The sequence below is a fragment of the Tachypleus tridentatus genome, chromosome 1 (assembly GCF_004210375.1).
Source record: "Tachypleus tridentatus isolate NWPU-2018 chromosome 1, ASM421037v1, whole genome shotgun sequence".
NCBI classification, from domain to species: domain Eukaryota; kingdom Metazoa; phylum Arthropoda; class Merostomata; order Xiphosura; family Limulidae; genus Tachypleus; species Tachypleus tridentatus.
The window spans coordinates 102,630,637-102,647,499 of record NC_134825.1 but is presented as its reverse complement, the minus strand read 5'-3'; the positions used below and the strand labels follow the sequence as shown (position 1 = coordinate 102,647,499).

The window sequence follows — 16,863 nt, the reverse complement described above, 5'->3', positions numbered from 1 at the left end:
TGAGTTGAAATACTATTAGACACTCTTCTTGAAAAAACCTAAGAAACTAGATAAAGATTACAGTATGATAAAAATATGACAGGCCTAACACTAATGTCTTATGATAAGTATAATCTACATTTTTAACTACTAACTTGCAGACATAGTTGAAATATTATTAATAAATGAATATGGCAAATACTTGGAATGTTAATCCTATTCATAAATATCTGTAAAAAACATGACTTTGTAAAATCTTGAGTTCATCATGTTGTCTTTTGTTTCTTAAATTTATAATATCGAGTGAGCTATAAGAGAGTCAAATATAAGTGAAATATGGCAATAAGCGCTATCATGATGTTTTAGAAGGTTCAAGTTAAAAACTCTTCAAACACAAATAAATTATTCTAAAGGAGAGTCAACCAGAAAGAAAAGAGTAAAGTCTGTGGGAATAGCTTCATAACTACATAAATAATATATCTGGTTCCTGAGAAAAATGAAGAATATCTGTCTAACTAAATTTTATAGTATACAATTAAATACGAGTTTAATCATAAATGTATTTCATCCATAGTAAACTTGTCTGTAAAGTAAGAAATAAAATAATTCTTTAACTATATTCTTCCATTTTTAAACAAGAGAGTTAGAAGTAATACAATGCTAAATTTTGTTTTAATAGTAGAATAAGGAACAGAAAAAGTGCTCCAAAATCTTGAGGAATTGTTTTTCCTACTTTTAATACAGCAAATCAACCAGTAGATAGTTATACATCTGTACAAGAAAAGTTCAGAGAAATTTGTTTAAACACTTAGTAAAGTCTGATGCAGTTCATGAATAAATACTATAAATCTAGTTTATTTTCCAGTTGTTAATAAACTATAGTGTATTAACACATAAACATGTTAAACACATTACATAACTGTGGTCCATTTAAAAATTTTCCTCTTAGCAACCTCATCACATTTATCTGTTGTAAAACAGTATAACAGAAGTTAGTGGAGAATAATATGTTATGTACTGGGTAATTACTTCTGGTACATTATGTAATTTAATTTGAATTACGTAAAGAAATTACGATAAAAGAATAATTTCAGAATTTATGCAACAGTTTACTTCTAGCAGCAGCAGCAGATAGGGAATATTTGTTACATGTAATACCCAAATTTCTTTACAAAGCTGTCAGGCTAAATGAAGCACTTACTAAAACAGTATACTTCTTACAAAAAGAAATATCCACTTAGAATACACAGAAATGTTTCTATCAAGGTTAATCTGATGAATTATTGCTAAAATTAGTATGAGTTATGTTTCCAATTTGAGTTGACATATTTTCTGTCTGAGGAAAATCTTCACACTTTTAATATTTTCATATTTTGTTTGATTAGTTTGTTTATTACTCTGTATAAACCTCAGCAAAGCAAGTGATAAATAACTCCTTTATTCTAGAAACTTAGTTCCCAAGCCCAGTTACAATATGCTTGTTGACTGTTAGTTCAGTGAAGCACCTAACTTGATAAGTTTATGACAAATGACTCAGAATAAACATTTCATTACCCTATCTATTCTCAACATACATACGGCTAACATGTCTTCCTTTATCGTTTTAAGCAGTATATTTGTAATATGTTCTAAAAATAACTTATTCCAAACCAAAATACATCATTTCAGTAAAACAATTCACCTGATATAAACATTTTTGTGCATAATGTACCCACTTAAAAACTGTCTAAACTGACAAACAATATGGAAACATAATTCAGTGTAAACGCACTGGTTAGCTTTAACCATTTATGAAGCAGTAGAATTGTTATTATGAAACAAATTGTAGTACTATACTTACTTTTTAGAAGATTTGGGCCTAGCAGCACTCCTTGGCCTACCTGATCTTGCTCTTGCAGACTTCTGACGCAGTGCCATTTGTGCACCTTCTGGAGTATAAGCTAGGTAAACATGGGATAAGTCCAAGTTTTCTTTCTAAAGCAAAGGTAAAACATTCAGCTTTTTTTGACAATCCCATCACATTTTTTATATTAAATTTTCAAATTTACTAAAAGAAAAAGAAAAATAACTTTACAATTTCAGAAAATTGTATACCAACTTGCACTGCAGTTGGTTTCAAATTACCAATTATAGGCATTATAAATGTTTAGTTTTATCTTCAACTTTTCTCACATTGATGAAGTCACTCTGTATTATTATAGTGTTTTTTACAATGTCTTTTCATCTGAAGACCAGTTAACAAACTTGATTTTATTTGTTTTTTTAACTCATGTAGTGCAAGGAACACTTAAGTTACTTTGAATTAGCATATTAAATGCTTAACAGTGATTCAACTGTACAATTTATTAAAAAAGTTCACTTAAAGGATTAGCTCAAACCATAAACCTTATACAGCCATGAAGCCTTTCACACGAAGATGACTGTTACATTATTAGTTAGCTTACAAAAAAAGTTTTGTGTCTCCTCAATTCTGTAGTTTAGATGGTCATTAGGACAAGCTTTTACAAAACATATCGAATTTCTTGAATAATTTGACATCACTTGAATGACATAGGAGACAAGTAAAATATACTTTTATTAATTTTTTCCAATTTCATTACAAACTAATCTAAAATTAGTGACATTATAGTCTCCATTCTTTGTAGAAGCATGATCTTTTACACACTAATAACCATAAACACATACTGAATTGAATAAGCTTGAAGTAGTTGCTTCAAAAGGCTGTACAATTAAGTTATATCAAGCTTCTTGTTGTAATGAGCAAGCATTCTGAGCATTTTAGTTTTATTTTAAAGTTTAGTGGATGGCACGACCTAGATGAATCATAATAGACCTTTCTTGTCCCTTAAAGTTGTCCCCCCCATTAAAAAAACTTCACGTTTTAATATTTACATGATACACTAACTTTTAACACTTTTGTGTTTTGTCAATATTTAGTTTAATGAACTTATGTGTCCTTAACTCATTCTTGAGAAAGTTATAGTGTTTAGGGCCTATTCAAATTCCAGGTTTTAAAATTAAGAGTAATCTATCATTATACTGTCTTCTTATTGTAGAATAACTCATCATTAGAGAAAATTCTTGCAGATTCTGAAAACTATTTCATTATGGATGAATCAAATAAAAATTATTCCACCTTTCAAATCTCTCTCAATCTTTTACTTTCAATCATTGTACAAAACCTCTCCTAGATTTATATCTTCCAAATTAACTTGTCAAATAAACAATCAGCTCAAACTACAATTTGATATTCTGGGTATTTCAACACTTAACAAACAAAGGTTGAAACCACTTATTATGCCATGCTAACCAATATTTAAACAAATTCATGTTTACCTCTTAACATTAAGCCTAAACAGAAATAAAGCCAAACAAATTACTTCTTTATGTTTATCTTTTTCCACAGAAGATGTCTGTTTGCGCATGTTGTTTCCTGTGTAAGCCACACATTTCAGCTGCCATTCTCCAATATCTTCATTCCAGTGGACTGACTGTTCCAGTAATTCCTGGGTATGTAGAAACAACAAACAAATAAACATTAATCTTTACCTAATCAATAAAGTTCCTGTACAAATGCATGAAATACTGTCATAAGTTGAGAGATTAACCTTACAATACCATTGGTCATAAACACTAGACTGAGACACATAAATGCTGTGTACAAAATTTAACTAAAAACTATTTCTTAACATGTTTTGGTTCTAGCTGTATCAATTTATACTTCACAAAAGTATTCAAAATGTTATATACAGGCTTCCTTTGGAATTATTTGATAAAATATAAAAAAGAGAAATATTTCTGGCAACAGTATTTTTACATTTTTAGGCAGTTAATGGAAAACATCTTGTATCTTGCTACTTTTCACTAATCATGCAAAATTGAAACTTTGTCATATGCAATGTTTCTTTATATATTTAAAATACTCTAATGTACAATAAATTAAAAATATAAAGACCAATTCCAGAGCATTTTTTTTGACAATACAAAATAAAATAGTTTACAAAGAACTATTTCAATTTTGATGGAAAATAGACATGAATATTTATTTTGTTTGTTGAATTTCACATACAGATATTTGAGGGCTATCTGCTCTAGCCTTCCTTAATTTTGAAGTGAATACCTTTATAGATGGAAGGCAGCTAGTCAACAGTATCATGTCTTGGGATGACATTTATCAAGGAAAAGTTGTATTGACCATCATATTATAGCTCTCTCACAGCTAAAAATATCGAAGCATATTTATTTTGGTAATAGGTTGCAATCTGCAATTTGTGAGTTGAGTGCTCTAATCACCATGACTTGCTACACCTGAGATTATCTTAATTTCTTAATACCAAAGTCTAGAATTATGTAAAAACTACATATCAGTTTTATGAGAATAAATAGTCAGAATTCATCATTGTTAGTGATGTTTTGTTAATTTTGAAGAGATAATTTACACATTAAGGGTTACACAAGTCATCTAAGGTGTCATTTTAAAACTGTATTACTTTGAACTTGTATACTTGCCATTTCTAAACAAATTTTTTTTTGTATACAATATCCACTTTAACCTCAAATTAATAACTTAAAAGTTAGTTTCCTATAAGAGTGTTTTAAGGAGCAATGATAATAAACTTTAGAATATCCTCAATATTTATTTACCTGGTATTCAGGTGGGATGAAAGCATTGATGACTAACATATTGAGTCGAGCTCTCTACTCAGTTGTCGAACATTTTCTAAAAGCCCTTCAGCTTCTCTCTGATGTTCTTGTTGAAGATCAGCCATCTCTGCCTTGGCACTCATTAACATGGTCCACACCTTCTTCAGCTTTTTGGTCTTGCCAGCAGCCTCCTCTTGCAAACTCGAGTACTTTTCTTCTATATCTAGTCTTTCAGCCTAAAAATTAAGAATCAAGAATTAAGGTTTTAGGCTACTTATACATTAAGTATTAGTCTGAATAATTATCACTGATTTTAAACTAATTATAACCTTATAATATTTTACAGTGTTCTTATCACACTGTACTTTTAATAAAATCAATGACAAAGAAGGTAGACACTTTTCTACCTCTGTTTATCATAAAAGTATTTTTACTGACTTTATACCAGTTTTTCACAGTTTTATAACCAATTTTCTAAACAACAAATTCCAAAACTAACCAATGTGCACATCACCTACAAATCTCCCCCTTATTATTATTATTATTAGTCCACAAGTTTCTGATAAAAACAACAAAAAACTCTCCTCTTTAACAAAGAAAAAAACTTCTACTGTTAAATTCAGCTCAAATATACAGATCTAACTTTCATATTAAAAACTTATTTTAATATAAAAATCAACTACCTAAACTTCTTCAGTCATGACTTGTGTATAAGTATACATGTAGTGTCTGTAACATCATTCATATATAAGTTGGAAGAACAAAAAGTCTCTTAAAAAAAACTGTGAACATTCAGAAGTACAAAACAGAACTGACCATCCACTACTTAAACCCAGATATACATTCATTCATTCACATGTTGAAACCACAGGTCACAATATTTCATTTAATGATTTTTCCATCATTACTACAGGATCTTCAGAACCTTGAAATGCACATTAAATAAAGTTTATTCATAGTTGATGATCGACCACTCTACACTTAACAACTTATCAGCCTCTTCAGTTCTAAAATTATTCAAAGTGTTCACACTTAAAACTCAACTGTCTTGAAATATATATACAATCTTTCAGTTTTATCCCATCCTCCAGTTTACCTATTTACTTAATAACTAAGTTAACTACTGATTAATGATACTATAGTTTTATTTAATAAATGTCTCAAACACAATTTTCAGAATTCACTGAAGGTGGAATGAGTGTATTCTTAAATGTTTGGTTCTGACAACTATATTCATTATCAGACTTCAATTTCCTCATCATGAATTCACTGACAATGAGATCTCTCATAATGTGATGGAATTGTTCAAATAGAGTTTAATTTACATTTCTAACTTTAAATAATTACAATACAATTATTTTCTTAGTTCTCCTGCTATTCTACTTTACTGAATGTTTTCATGTGATTTACCAAGTGGAAGACCAATCCTAACAACATCTAAGCTAGTTTGTCAATTGTGGGGCCACTATAGATACACGTATTTTTAGTCTGAAAACCAATAAGTAGTAGCCTGATAATGGACAAGTCAAAAAATTATTTCTCTTTTATATGTGGCTTTTTTTGATCCCTTTAAGGTTATTTCTTGTTTTAATAATAACTTCTTTGCATTTGTTGAAATCAAAATAATGTCTGTCACTCAGACTCTTAAATGTTTCACTGGCTCCTCCAGAGAAGGAGATTACACATAACAGGCAACTAAGACAAAGATATACCATATGTAACAAAGTTTAATTAAATACAAAACACATGCATAAAAATTACTGTGAAGTGGAAGTCAGAATGTAAGCTGATTACACCATTAGAGTTATGGCTAACAACTAATGATTATTATACTAACACAGTGATCCTAAGTTCCAGTTTCATCACATGTAAGACTTGTTTGCACATTCAGTATTAGAGTTATAACAGTAAAACACAAGTGAGTAAACAAACTTTAACCAGAAAAGATGCTGCCTAACAATAAAGGTGCTTGACATATTTTAAATAATAAACTGGATTATGAGTTTTAACTATGTGTAAATCAAACTACAGTTTACTACTATACAGGTTTATTAATGTAAATAAAATAATGACCCATGTCTCCATAACATACCTTTATTAGCTCAATATTTCACTACTTTATCAATAGCCCTTGAGAAAGCTTTAGTATTAAAATATTGAGTTAATGAAATATAGGTTCTGGAGATATACATCATCATTTTATTTACATTAATAAAAGAATATGCCCTGTCTTTAACCTTTGATATAGTCAGGATGTATTTATCACAAAGAGAAGTAAATAATTTTAATATAGAATAAACTGAAATATGCCCTGGTTTTAACCTTTTTACGATATTTGTTTATAACAGACGAGTAGAACTAAATACTTTATGTAATAAACTAAAGTATCTTGGCTTTAAACCATTGTTTAACCATGATTTGCTCACCAGAGAAAAACAAGAGAAATTGTTTTATATAAATTATTTCTTAATACCATATTCCTCAAATGAAAAGTAGGTAAACTCAACATATTCACATTTACCCTTGACTATACCATTGTTTAGTAAACAGTAAATAAAACTAGAATCAACAGAAGGTACATACAAGGTATAAAATATCAATTTGTTAGCTCACTTGAATAAAGTCAAACCAAACCAAAACTCAGAGACCCATTTACAAGTTTTAAAACAGAACTTGTTTTATTCTATACAAATGCTAAAGTGTTAGTCAGTCAGTAAGAAAATTTTAGTGACAACTTTTACAATTACTACTTTTCTGTTTTCAAAGTCACATACAGAACCCAAGAAAGTGTTTTCAAAAGCTAAATTTAAGGTAAAATTACCTAATAATGGGCATTTAATTACAGTTTCATGAAAACAAAATCTTATATGTACTTTAATCACACCTCTTTCTTTTCTAGTGCTTGTCTGAGTTCTTTCTCCTTCTGCTTTCTTTCTTCCAGCTCTTGTGCACTCTCTTCCAATAGTCTTTCTTGTTCTTCAGCTTTTTCGAGAAGATTTTCTCCACCAACAATAATTTTCTTCTCCAAAGCTTGTAGCTTTTGAACTAATGCATCATGCTCTTCCCTACATAAAGTAAGGAAAACCATATGTAACTTTCTTATCATCAGTTCAGAAAGCATCTCTTCACTGTAGTGATAATGAAACTGTAACATAAGTTTGCAACCATACAATTAAAAAAATACAACTATTTGATTCATATTTCAAACTGCCGACTTGTGTAGTGAACTTGCATGATAGATAGCTCCTGAGAAGCTGTGAAAACAAAATATTGTACTAATAAAGATATATAAACTGTTACTTTATTTACCAAAATAAAAGTGTCTCATGATAAATTACAGTTTGTATTAAACAAAGTTCAGAATAACAAATTATTCTCTGTAGGTCACACAGCCTTACAGAGTGTACAATTTGAATATTAGTCAAAATTTATTTATTTAGCAGATGGTATGACCAACAAATATCAATCTGAGTTAATAAGCATGGAGGAAACCAGCAGAATAAAGAACATAATAAACAACAAATGGTAGAAATACAATTTTGATTTTATTAAAAAGGCTAACTTCAACATCAATTTTGCTACTAATAATGTGTTAAACATTTTGTTTCCTATTTCCTGTGATCACAAAGAATGATTTTTGTTATTGGTGAAATATTTAACACCACTGAAAGAAGAGACTTGAACTGATACTAAAATATAAATATTGTGAAAACATTTATCTACACAATGCACTGTGTATTATCATTCACATTTTGAATTTCTAGATACAAAAAACAAATTACTTGTACACTTTAAAATTTGCAACATTAATCCTAAACTATCAAATAGAAATTTCATATTTCTCTAAAAAGGAAAAGCAATAAAATCAGTAAAAGTTACTTTATATTTTATCTATCTCTAGTTTCATAAAATAAGATTCTAAACATATACCACAATCAAATTATTTTTGAAGTTCTTCCTGATCCTTCTTCATTTCAGTCTAATTATAGCAAGACTAGCACTGTTTTATCAATCTGTTATCACCTTCATGTTTAAAGCTCTAATTTTAAACTTATATACTGTTTTCACTTTGTACAAAAACTGAATTATAAGGCTTTAATGATAAAAATCTGTTTCTTAAAGTATAAGATAATATCAATGCTATTACCTTTGGAGCTTTTCCATGCAAGCCAATACTTTTTAACTACAATTTTTTTAGCTAAACAATATTTAGGGTATTAACCTTAAATACATAAGACAAAGATATAAAGATGGAACAATTTTTTGAAATTTATAAATTTATGGTTTGACAGCAAACAATTATGAAAATCAGGATAAAAATATGCAGACTGAATCAGTTAGAAAAAACAATTTTTAAATATATAATTTTCATATAAAATACTAAATGATAACAATACAGAAACCTATAAAAACTTGGCTATCCAATTTACAACTTCCTTAACATTTTGATGTTAATTAAGAATAAATAATGGGAATATATTATTAATATATACACTTGTTACAGATTATTTTTTAATATATCTTGTACAACACCGTACTATCATAGTAACTAATCTACATTTTAAAGCCTAAGGTCAGTTCTGGTTCACACACACAGAAGACATCTAAATTAGAAAAGTATAATATGTGTAACTAAAACAGCTATACAGATATCTAATCATAGCACTTGTGTGTGAATAAGTCTACAAACTGTTTATATTAATAGAAAAATCATACTGTGCTTGTTTTAATTCATCTTCTTGTTTTATCAATTCATTAGCTATGCGGTTTCGTTCTTCTTCAGCCATGCCTTTTTCTTCCATCATTTTACGACTTGCTTCAATTTTTGCTTGAATTTCTTTCATCTTTTCTTCAGAAACACCTGTAAAAGTAGGTACACATCAGAAAAAAAATTATTGTGAATAGAAATTATTTTGAGGTATTTTAAAAAATATAAAAATCTCAGTGAGAAAGCAAAAAAAAAAAAAAGAAAAAAGAAACAGACTTACCACTTAATTTCTACAAATTTTAAGAATTATCTTACTCAAAAATTCACAATATCAGTTTGGTTTATATACTGTAACTAGAAAGTCTAAGCTTTGACAAGTTAACTTTTATGTAATATCTACAGTTTGTATGCAGTTAGTTACATTTTCTAATGCTAGTTACCACTAAATAATTTATGAACTTGTATTAAAATGAATGAATGTTTTTAAACAGCCTTCAGAAAATATTTTCATTTGTATTAATAACAAATGGTTCATTATTCAAACAGGTTAAACAGTTAAAAGCTTATGACATTAGAACTGATTAAAATTCAGTTATCTTCTTTCAACACATTCCTTTACATTTCTATGGTTTTGTTTAAACAATATTTTACATTCAGAACACATTCCATGCCTAAACCTCTGGACTCGTATAAGTTACAATTACACATTTCTACTGATCAAATCACTTAAGTGTTTGTGAATTAGATACCAGAAAAAATAGATTAACATTTTACATAAATCTAGAGCTATAATATTCAAGATAAGAATTGAATTAAAAATAATCTAAATTTGAACATGTGAAAATATTACAACTCTCTAAATCTTACAATTCTTAATAAACAGCATACTAAGAGGAACCATGTTGTGCCAATTTTCAGAATAAACTTACCTAATCTCACCTATATACAAGCTAAACCTGAAAGGCTTTATGTTTAAACATGTAATATACAATTACTGTCGGAGTAAACCATATATTAAAGTTTGTACAGCCATGATACATACGTTTTAGCAATTCTTTTTATATTCAAATTGCTAGTAGTAACACAGATACAAATATATGAGAAAATCTTGTAGACTATTGATATCTAAAGTTCCTCTGGTTTGTATTATGTTGAGTAACATTGTTCAACTAATAATATTTAAACCTTGTTTGGTTAAATAGGAATAATAGAGAAATATTCTAAATTTGTATAATTGTCATCACTGAAAATTCCAGATAATCTAGAATAAATATGTAAACCACAACATCAAGTTTAAAAGTGTTTGTGCACATAAAACTGATGCATTACATGAATTAGCACTCATGTATATTCATTATTAGATCTGTACCAGCTATTCTTCTTCATATTTTCTTATGACAAGCAAGTATGGTAAGAGTTTTCTGTGACAATCTCCTCACAGAGTCACATTATTCCTTGAGAGCAAAGTAAGTCTTACCTTGTTCTGGAAGAAACAAATTTATTTTGTCGAACGCTAGGGAATAGAAATCAAGCCCTGAATATACAAGTGATTTTGGATAAAAAATTTAGCTGAAACCACTACTAGTTATTTATGCTTTGCTCTATTATTATTGATAAAACTCTTTAATCTTAATTTAATCCAATCATGATCACATATTTTTACATGTTTATTTTAAAATCTGTATCACCAATTAATCAAAGGAAACAAGTGCAGAGCATACAAAAGTATTACTAATGTAGAAAAGAAATTATAATTGTTAATACCCTTTTTACGCTGATTTTCTTCTTTTTTTTCTTTCTTAGTGCCATTATTCTCTTCACCATTTTCTTCGGGGCTACCCTCAGTACCGCTGGTTCCTTCTCCAGAGTCGCTATCTTCTCCCTCTAAATAGCATGTTCAAAATCTTTAAATACAAAATCAGTGTGCATAGATAAAACTTTTATTAAATATAATATATATTAGTTCATTATAAGTAAAATAAGTGTTTTAAATAACAACAATTCAGTATTTATAAAAAGTAAACTAATTGGTCAAAGGTTTGGGTTTGCTGTTTTTAATAGTCCTTCCTTGTAATTTTACTTCTTTTACTATTTATTACTTAACTTCATTAAAATGTATTTATTTTCACCAATATGTTACACAGTTCTTATGCATTGTTAAGAACAAGAAGGTCTTCACAGATAGTTGTTTTTCTAAGTTGTTAAAATTACAATCAAATTTATCTTCTCAGAAGTTATAATAATGCTTTCTATTCAAATACACCCAAACTAATGATCTTTCCTATATTATGAAAAAAAAAATGCATGCATAAAATCACAACAGATCATACAATAATATCAAATATTCTTCAGTCTAAGAAGCAAAGTTTCACCTGTTACATACAGTCAAAAGTTCTACAGCATTACTTACTGTTTCACAGATAATGTTTTAGTATACAGCTATGGACATAGAAATCAAAGGTTGTGACCTGTTATCTGGTTACTAGTGATCATTTTCCTTCAACTGCATTATGTTATATAATACAGTGATTTTCAACCAGTTGACAATGAGATGCATAGTTATGGGTCATGTTTGCCCAGAACAGTTGTTCTAACTAATTTAACTACCTTAAACTATAAGTCACCATATATGAGCTTTTCAAATTGTCAAATAACTACATGGACCATAGGTAGAAGAAAAAACACAAAAATCATTTTGTAACAGACAAAAATATAAGACCCCAAAAATGAGTAAACTACATTAGAAATAAATAAACAAGTAATTGCAATAACATTTTCACACTGTTTGCAGTATCACTGTTAGTAATTACCTTCTTTAAGCTGTTTCTTCAGTTCCTCTATCTCTTTCTGGAATTGTCTTAAGAGAGCATCTTTGGGATCTTCATTAATTCTGGCTTTGTTCTTGATGTTTTTGGCCCTGTTTGCATACCTCAGAGTACTAATGGTTTCATCATAATTGTACTCAGCAGGGCCGATATTTGCACACTAAAAAGCAATACAAGCACAATTCTTATTGCTAGAATAACGGGATGAAAGTTTCTTTCAAAAAATTAAATAAAACCACAAAATGATGAAAAAAGCAGATTTGATTTTCCCATAAAAACTGTATTTACAAACATAAAAGTCAATCAATAAATCAATTTATTATGTAATTACAAGTATGAAGCTCAAAAAAGCACATAATCCTGAATGTGTTCCTCAAGTATACAGAAAATATTCACATATACTTTCTTGCAAAATGATTCATAACTTGTAAAGCACTGTCGATGCATCAGAAAATCTGGAAGTGGAGAATAACATGCAAAATGAAAAAATGACTATGATAGAGGAACTATGATGTTTTACAATCAGGTACTCGATAAACACGCAAACTGCTACATTTTTGTCTGAAGAAATCATTCTACAAATCTGTTCATCATTAATATTGTAATTGTGTCTCAATGAGAGTGCTCTATAGCAAAAACAGTACATGTTATAGTACCATTATATCAGTTTTTGTCAAACAGCCATATTAAGTCACCATGCTTTTTAAATGTCAGCTTTGACATTAATTATTTTTTCTGCTCTTTGTAATTGAGGAATTAAGAGAATTTATAATTGAACAACCACCTGGTGGTCAAACAATGCATCACAGACTACTTTTGTCACAAACATACTTCCTTTGCATATCTTCCTTCACACATTCTTCAGTTCATGAGATATTCTGAAAATATTTCATACATTATGAATCACCCTCTTGTTATAATTTACATGAAACAAAAAAAAATTCTAGGTGATCTTCGTTAAACGCATGTATCTATACAATGTAGGATACTATTTGAATTGTACTTGCCATGTGTCAGTTTTACTTCTGTACTAAATCAAACTACCCTCTACTTTTTCTACAAAGGTTTTAACAAGCAGACTGGTCTGAAAGTGGTGAAAACATTTTCTTAACGGTAGTTTTAGGATAAAAGTTGGTAACATGGCGTCTGGTCATTTTTTAGTGTGATGAATTTAAAAATCTATGCTACTAAACTGACAAGTGATTATTAATCTATACAATGTAGGATACTATTTGAATTGTACTTGCCATGTGTCAGTTTTACTTCTGTACTAAATCAAACTACCCTCTACTTTTTCTACAAAGGTTTTAACAAGCAGACTGGTCTGAAAGTGGTGAAAACATTTTCTTAACGGTAGTTTTAGGATAAAAGTTGGTAACATGGCGTCTGGTCATTTTTTAGTGTGATGAATTTAAAAATCTATGCTACTAAACTGACAAGTGATTATTAAGGTCTTAAAATGTATAAATTAAAAATTGACATAAAATTATATTTTTTACCTCTCACATAACTTTCATTGTGCATGATACCTAACTGAAACTTAAAATAATTAGATATTTCCATATGCCCTCCACATGAATACATATTAATGGTAATATTTTATTACAATATTACTTATAAAGTATTGTAGATACAACTTTTAATAGTCTGTTTCATTTCTGATTTTATCAATTATGCAAAACTTTTACACCAATGGTATTTCTAGTCCAAATACATGAAATGATAGTTTAACTAATTTGTAACAGTAATCATCCAGTTCTATATACAAAATAGCTAGGGTGATACTACCAAATAATAAATATTTATTTCCTATGTGATTATGACAGTATTTATAGATTTGATGCACTACGTTCTAGCAATCAGTCTATTGGTTAGACTGTACAAAAAATACACGATACATTGAAATTTGATTCCAATCACATGGGAACATCACATGTGCACTAACATTATATGTATTTGGCATTATATTTGGTTAGCAATAACTGATAATAAACCCAATAATTAATCAGTTATTAGGGATGCTTTGAAGTATTGCAGCATAAAAGTACGTTACCAGTCTACAATATGGGGACAGGCATACACTTCATATCTTGTTTTGCCAGCACTAAGAGATATGGTACAGAAATGTATTAGCTAGAAACTAGTTCTAGTTCAGATATTTCTGTATCCAGTTACAAATGCATCTTGGGAAATTATTAGATTCCAGTGTAACATAGGATGTATAAACCTTTGTTGCAAATTTTATAACACAAAATTACCATGTGTAGATTGTGCGGTTGCATTAGGTTTAGTGAAGAAAATTTCTGTTATGCACATTGCTTAATATGAGCTGTGATAAGTCACTCTTAACACCATATTCATGCAATTTACATTTCAAGTACATATCCAAATAATCTCTAATAAATTTTGGCTGTGTACAGTATATGTAACATCCAAGTACATGTAGTAAAACCAATGTTGTGTGTCCTTTAACAAAAGTTATTTATTATATGTGAAATCCATGTTTGTTGTTAAATTTTTTAAGTTTATTCTAATGCCACAACCGTGAAATGTTACTGCATTTTTCATTTATATTAATGTTGCTACTATTAAAGATTCTTTATACAACACTGTACAGCTGGAATAGATAGGTGTATAATAATACATGGAAAAGCATTAAGTATATGATTCTCTCTCATTTAAACTATATGCACCTATATGCAAATAACAAACAGTAGCTCAACATTAACTAAAGGCATTAAAATAGCAGTTTGTTGATCATTTTTAATTTATGCATTTTCATCCTTTAAATGTCATTCTCCCATATAGAGACATGAACTTTCTTACTCAGCACATTCAAATTGACCAAATAAGGTATGTTACCAACTTTCCTCCAAAATGCTGTAAGAAATCTGCTCTTCCTAATCCAAAAACATCATAGTTGTATTAATGAATGACTGTTTCCATAGTTTCTGTATTTCAGTTTCATAAAATAACATCACTGTATACCAAACAGTACTACACACGTCAATATTTGCACTGATCACCACATAATAACAGTAATATCAGTACTGGATTACAACTTTTAAATTGTGTGTTATCATAACTTATTAGAAATAATCAATGGAAATTAGTAAGAGAAAGTGAAAAAAAAAGACTAAACAATGGTAAAAAACGTATCTTTCTTCACAAGACACAAGAGAGATGATGTCATAGAATCCATTAATCCACTATCACCCATAAAGTGAGGAAAAGTAAACAAACAGAAAAGTTCACCCACAGAAAAGTATTATAAGTATTATAAGTGTTTGATGTCTAAGACTTAACACTGCTTAAGAAACAAGTATGCATGTTCTGTTTCTGAGGCTTAGTCTTTAATGATTACCATCAATGTCCTTGAGTTGCCTCCTAAAGAGTCTTGCAAGAGTCGAGTTAGTTTGGAGTTCCCGATAAGGTACATGGGTACTTTTTCCATCTACCAGTGCAGAGATCACGTTACCTAAGGTCGACAAAGAGAGGTTAATTTTAGTAGCTTCTTTAAGTCGTTGTCCTGTGGCACCAGTCTTGCTTTGTCTCTCAGATCCCTGAAAAAAGAAAGGTTATATTAAAGGATTTCAAACAACTTACAATATATCATTCAGACTAATTTAAAAAACAAACATTTATTTAGGTACCTAAATTGAATCAAAAAACAATAGAAATTTATAGCCTATATTTCAAGAAAATTTAAGTTTTTAACAGTTTTTATGCCTTTTGATTACTGCATATTATTAAATATTTTTCTATACATTACTAACTCTTTGAGAAAAAATTGTTTACTAAAAGAAAAAACTATATAGAATTCAACCTTTCTATACAAAAGTCCAAGATCTCAAACTCTTTACATAGTTCAAGTATAGGCTAACTGCAACACAAATAATTATACAACCCACACCTCTCAAATTTAAATATATAAGCACCAAGTACAATAATAATAAAAAGGAAATACACAACCTTCTGCTGGAAATTAAAAATTAAATTAATAAGATTGTTACATAATAGTTTTAACAATTTTGGAACTTGTAAACTTGCTGATTTTTCAGAATGTAATGTTTACTGGAGAACATAGAACACCCTCGTAACAATAAAAAATGATCTGATATTATGAAAATATCACAAAGAAAAACTTTATATTGAACTAAGACATTTAAAAAATTTCATATAAACATGTCGGTCCTTTCTCATTTGACATAACAACTTGGTGCTGTAGGTCAGGCATCCTTAATAACCTATTTGATATTGAAATAAATAATGTGTTGTTTATTAAATAATGCTAGGTAACACAAATTTTGTTCCTGGATAGTATGTGTTATTTCTTAATTGCTTATGTTGTAAAAGTACAGAAAATGGTCATTATTCCCTTCAGATTTTGCTTCTGTGACCTGGATAATGAAAATTAAAAATTAATCTATTTTCTATGTAAAAATGGGCAAATTTGCACATTTTCATTTACATAAGGTCTTAATAAAAGAACAAATGAATCAAGATATACATGTATTTATATCTGAGTTATACAAAAATGAACAAAAATGTTTAGAAGTAGTTTTTTGAGATTAGCAATCATAATGTAAATCACTTTCACGTATCAGCCCCCAAATATAGTTTCCCATCATGTTTTCCTCATATGCTCCTTGATAGCACAGTTCAAACTTCAGTATATCTTGTTGGAAGTGCTTGCCTTGCTCCTCT

General features: G+C 28.9%; 1 protein-coding gene across 1 annotated transcript in view; it reads right to left on the bottom strand.

Annotated features, from left to right (window-relative positions):
* Positions 1-1,729: 1,729 nt before the first annotated feature.
* LOC143257225 (kinesin-like protein KIF3A) overlaps positions 1,730-16,863 on the bottom strand; it is a 72,132-nt gene continuing 56,998 nt past the window's right edge. The window contains 10 exon segments of the mRNA XM_076515641.1: positions 1,730-1,953; positions 3,360-3,485; positions 4,624-4,673; positions 4,676-4,859; positions 7,508-7,688; positions 9,340-9,484; positions 11,096-11,215; positions 12,142-12,316; positions 15,521-15,577; positions 15,579-15,719. Coding sequence (XP_076371756.1) covers positions 1,816-1,953; positions 3,360-3,485; positions 4,624-4,673; positions 4,676-4,859; positions 7,508-7,688; positions 9,340-9,484; positions 11,096-11,215; positions 12,142-12,316; positions 15,521-15,577; positions 15,579-15,719 — 1,317 coding nt within the window. The 3' untranslated portion in view covers positions 1,730-1,815.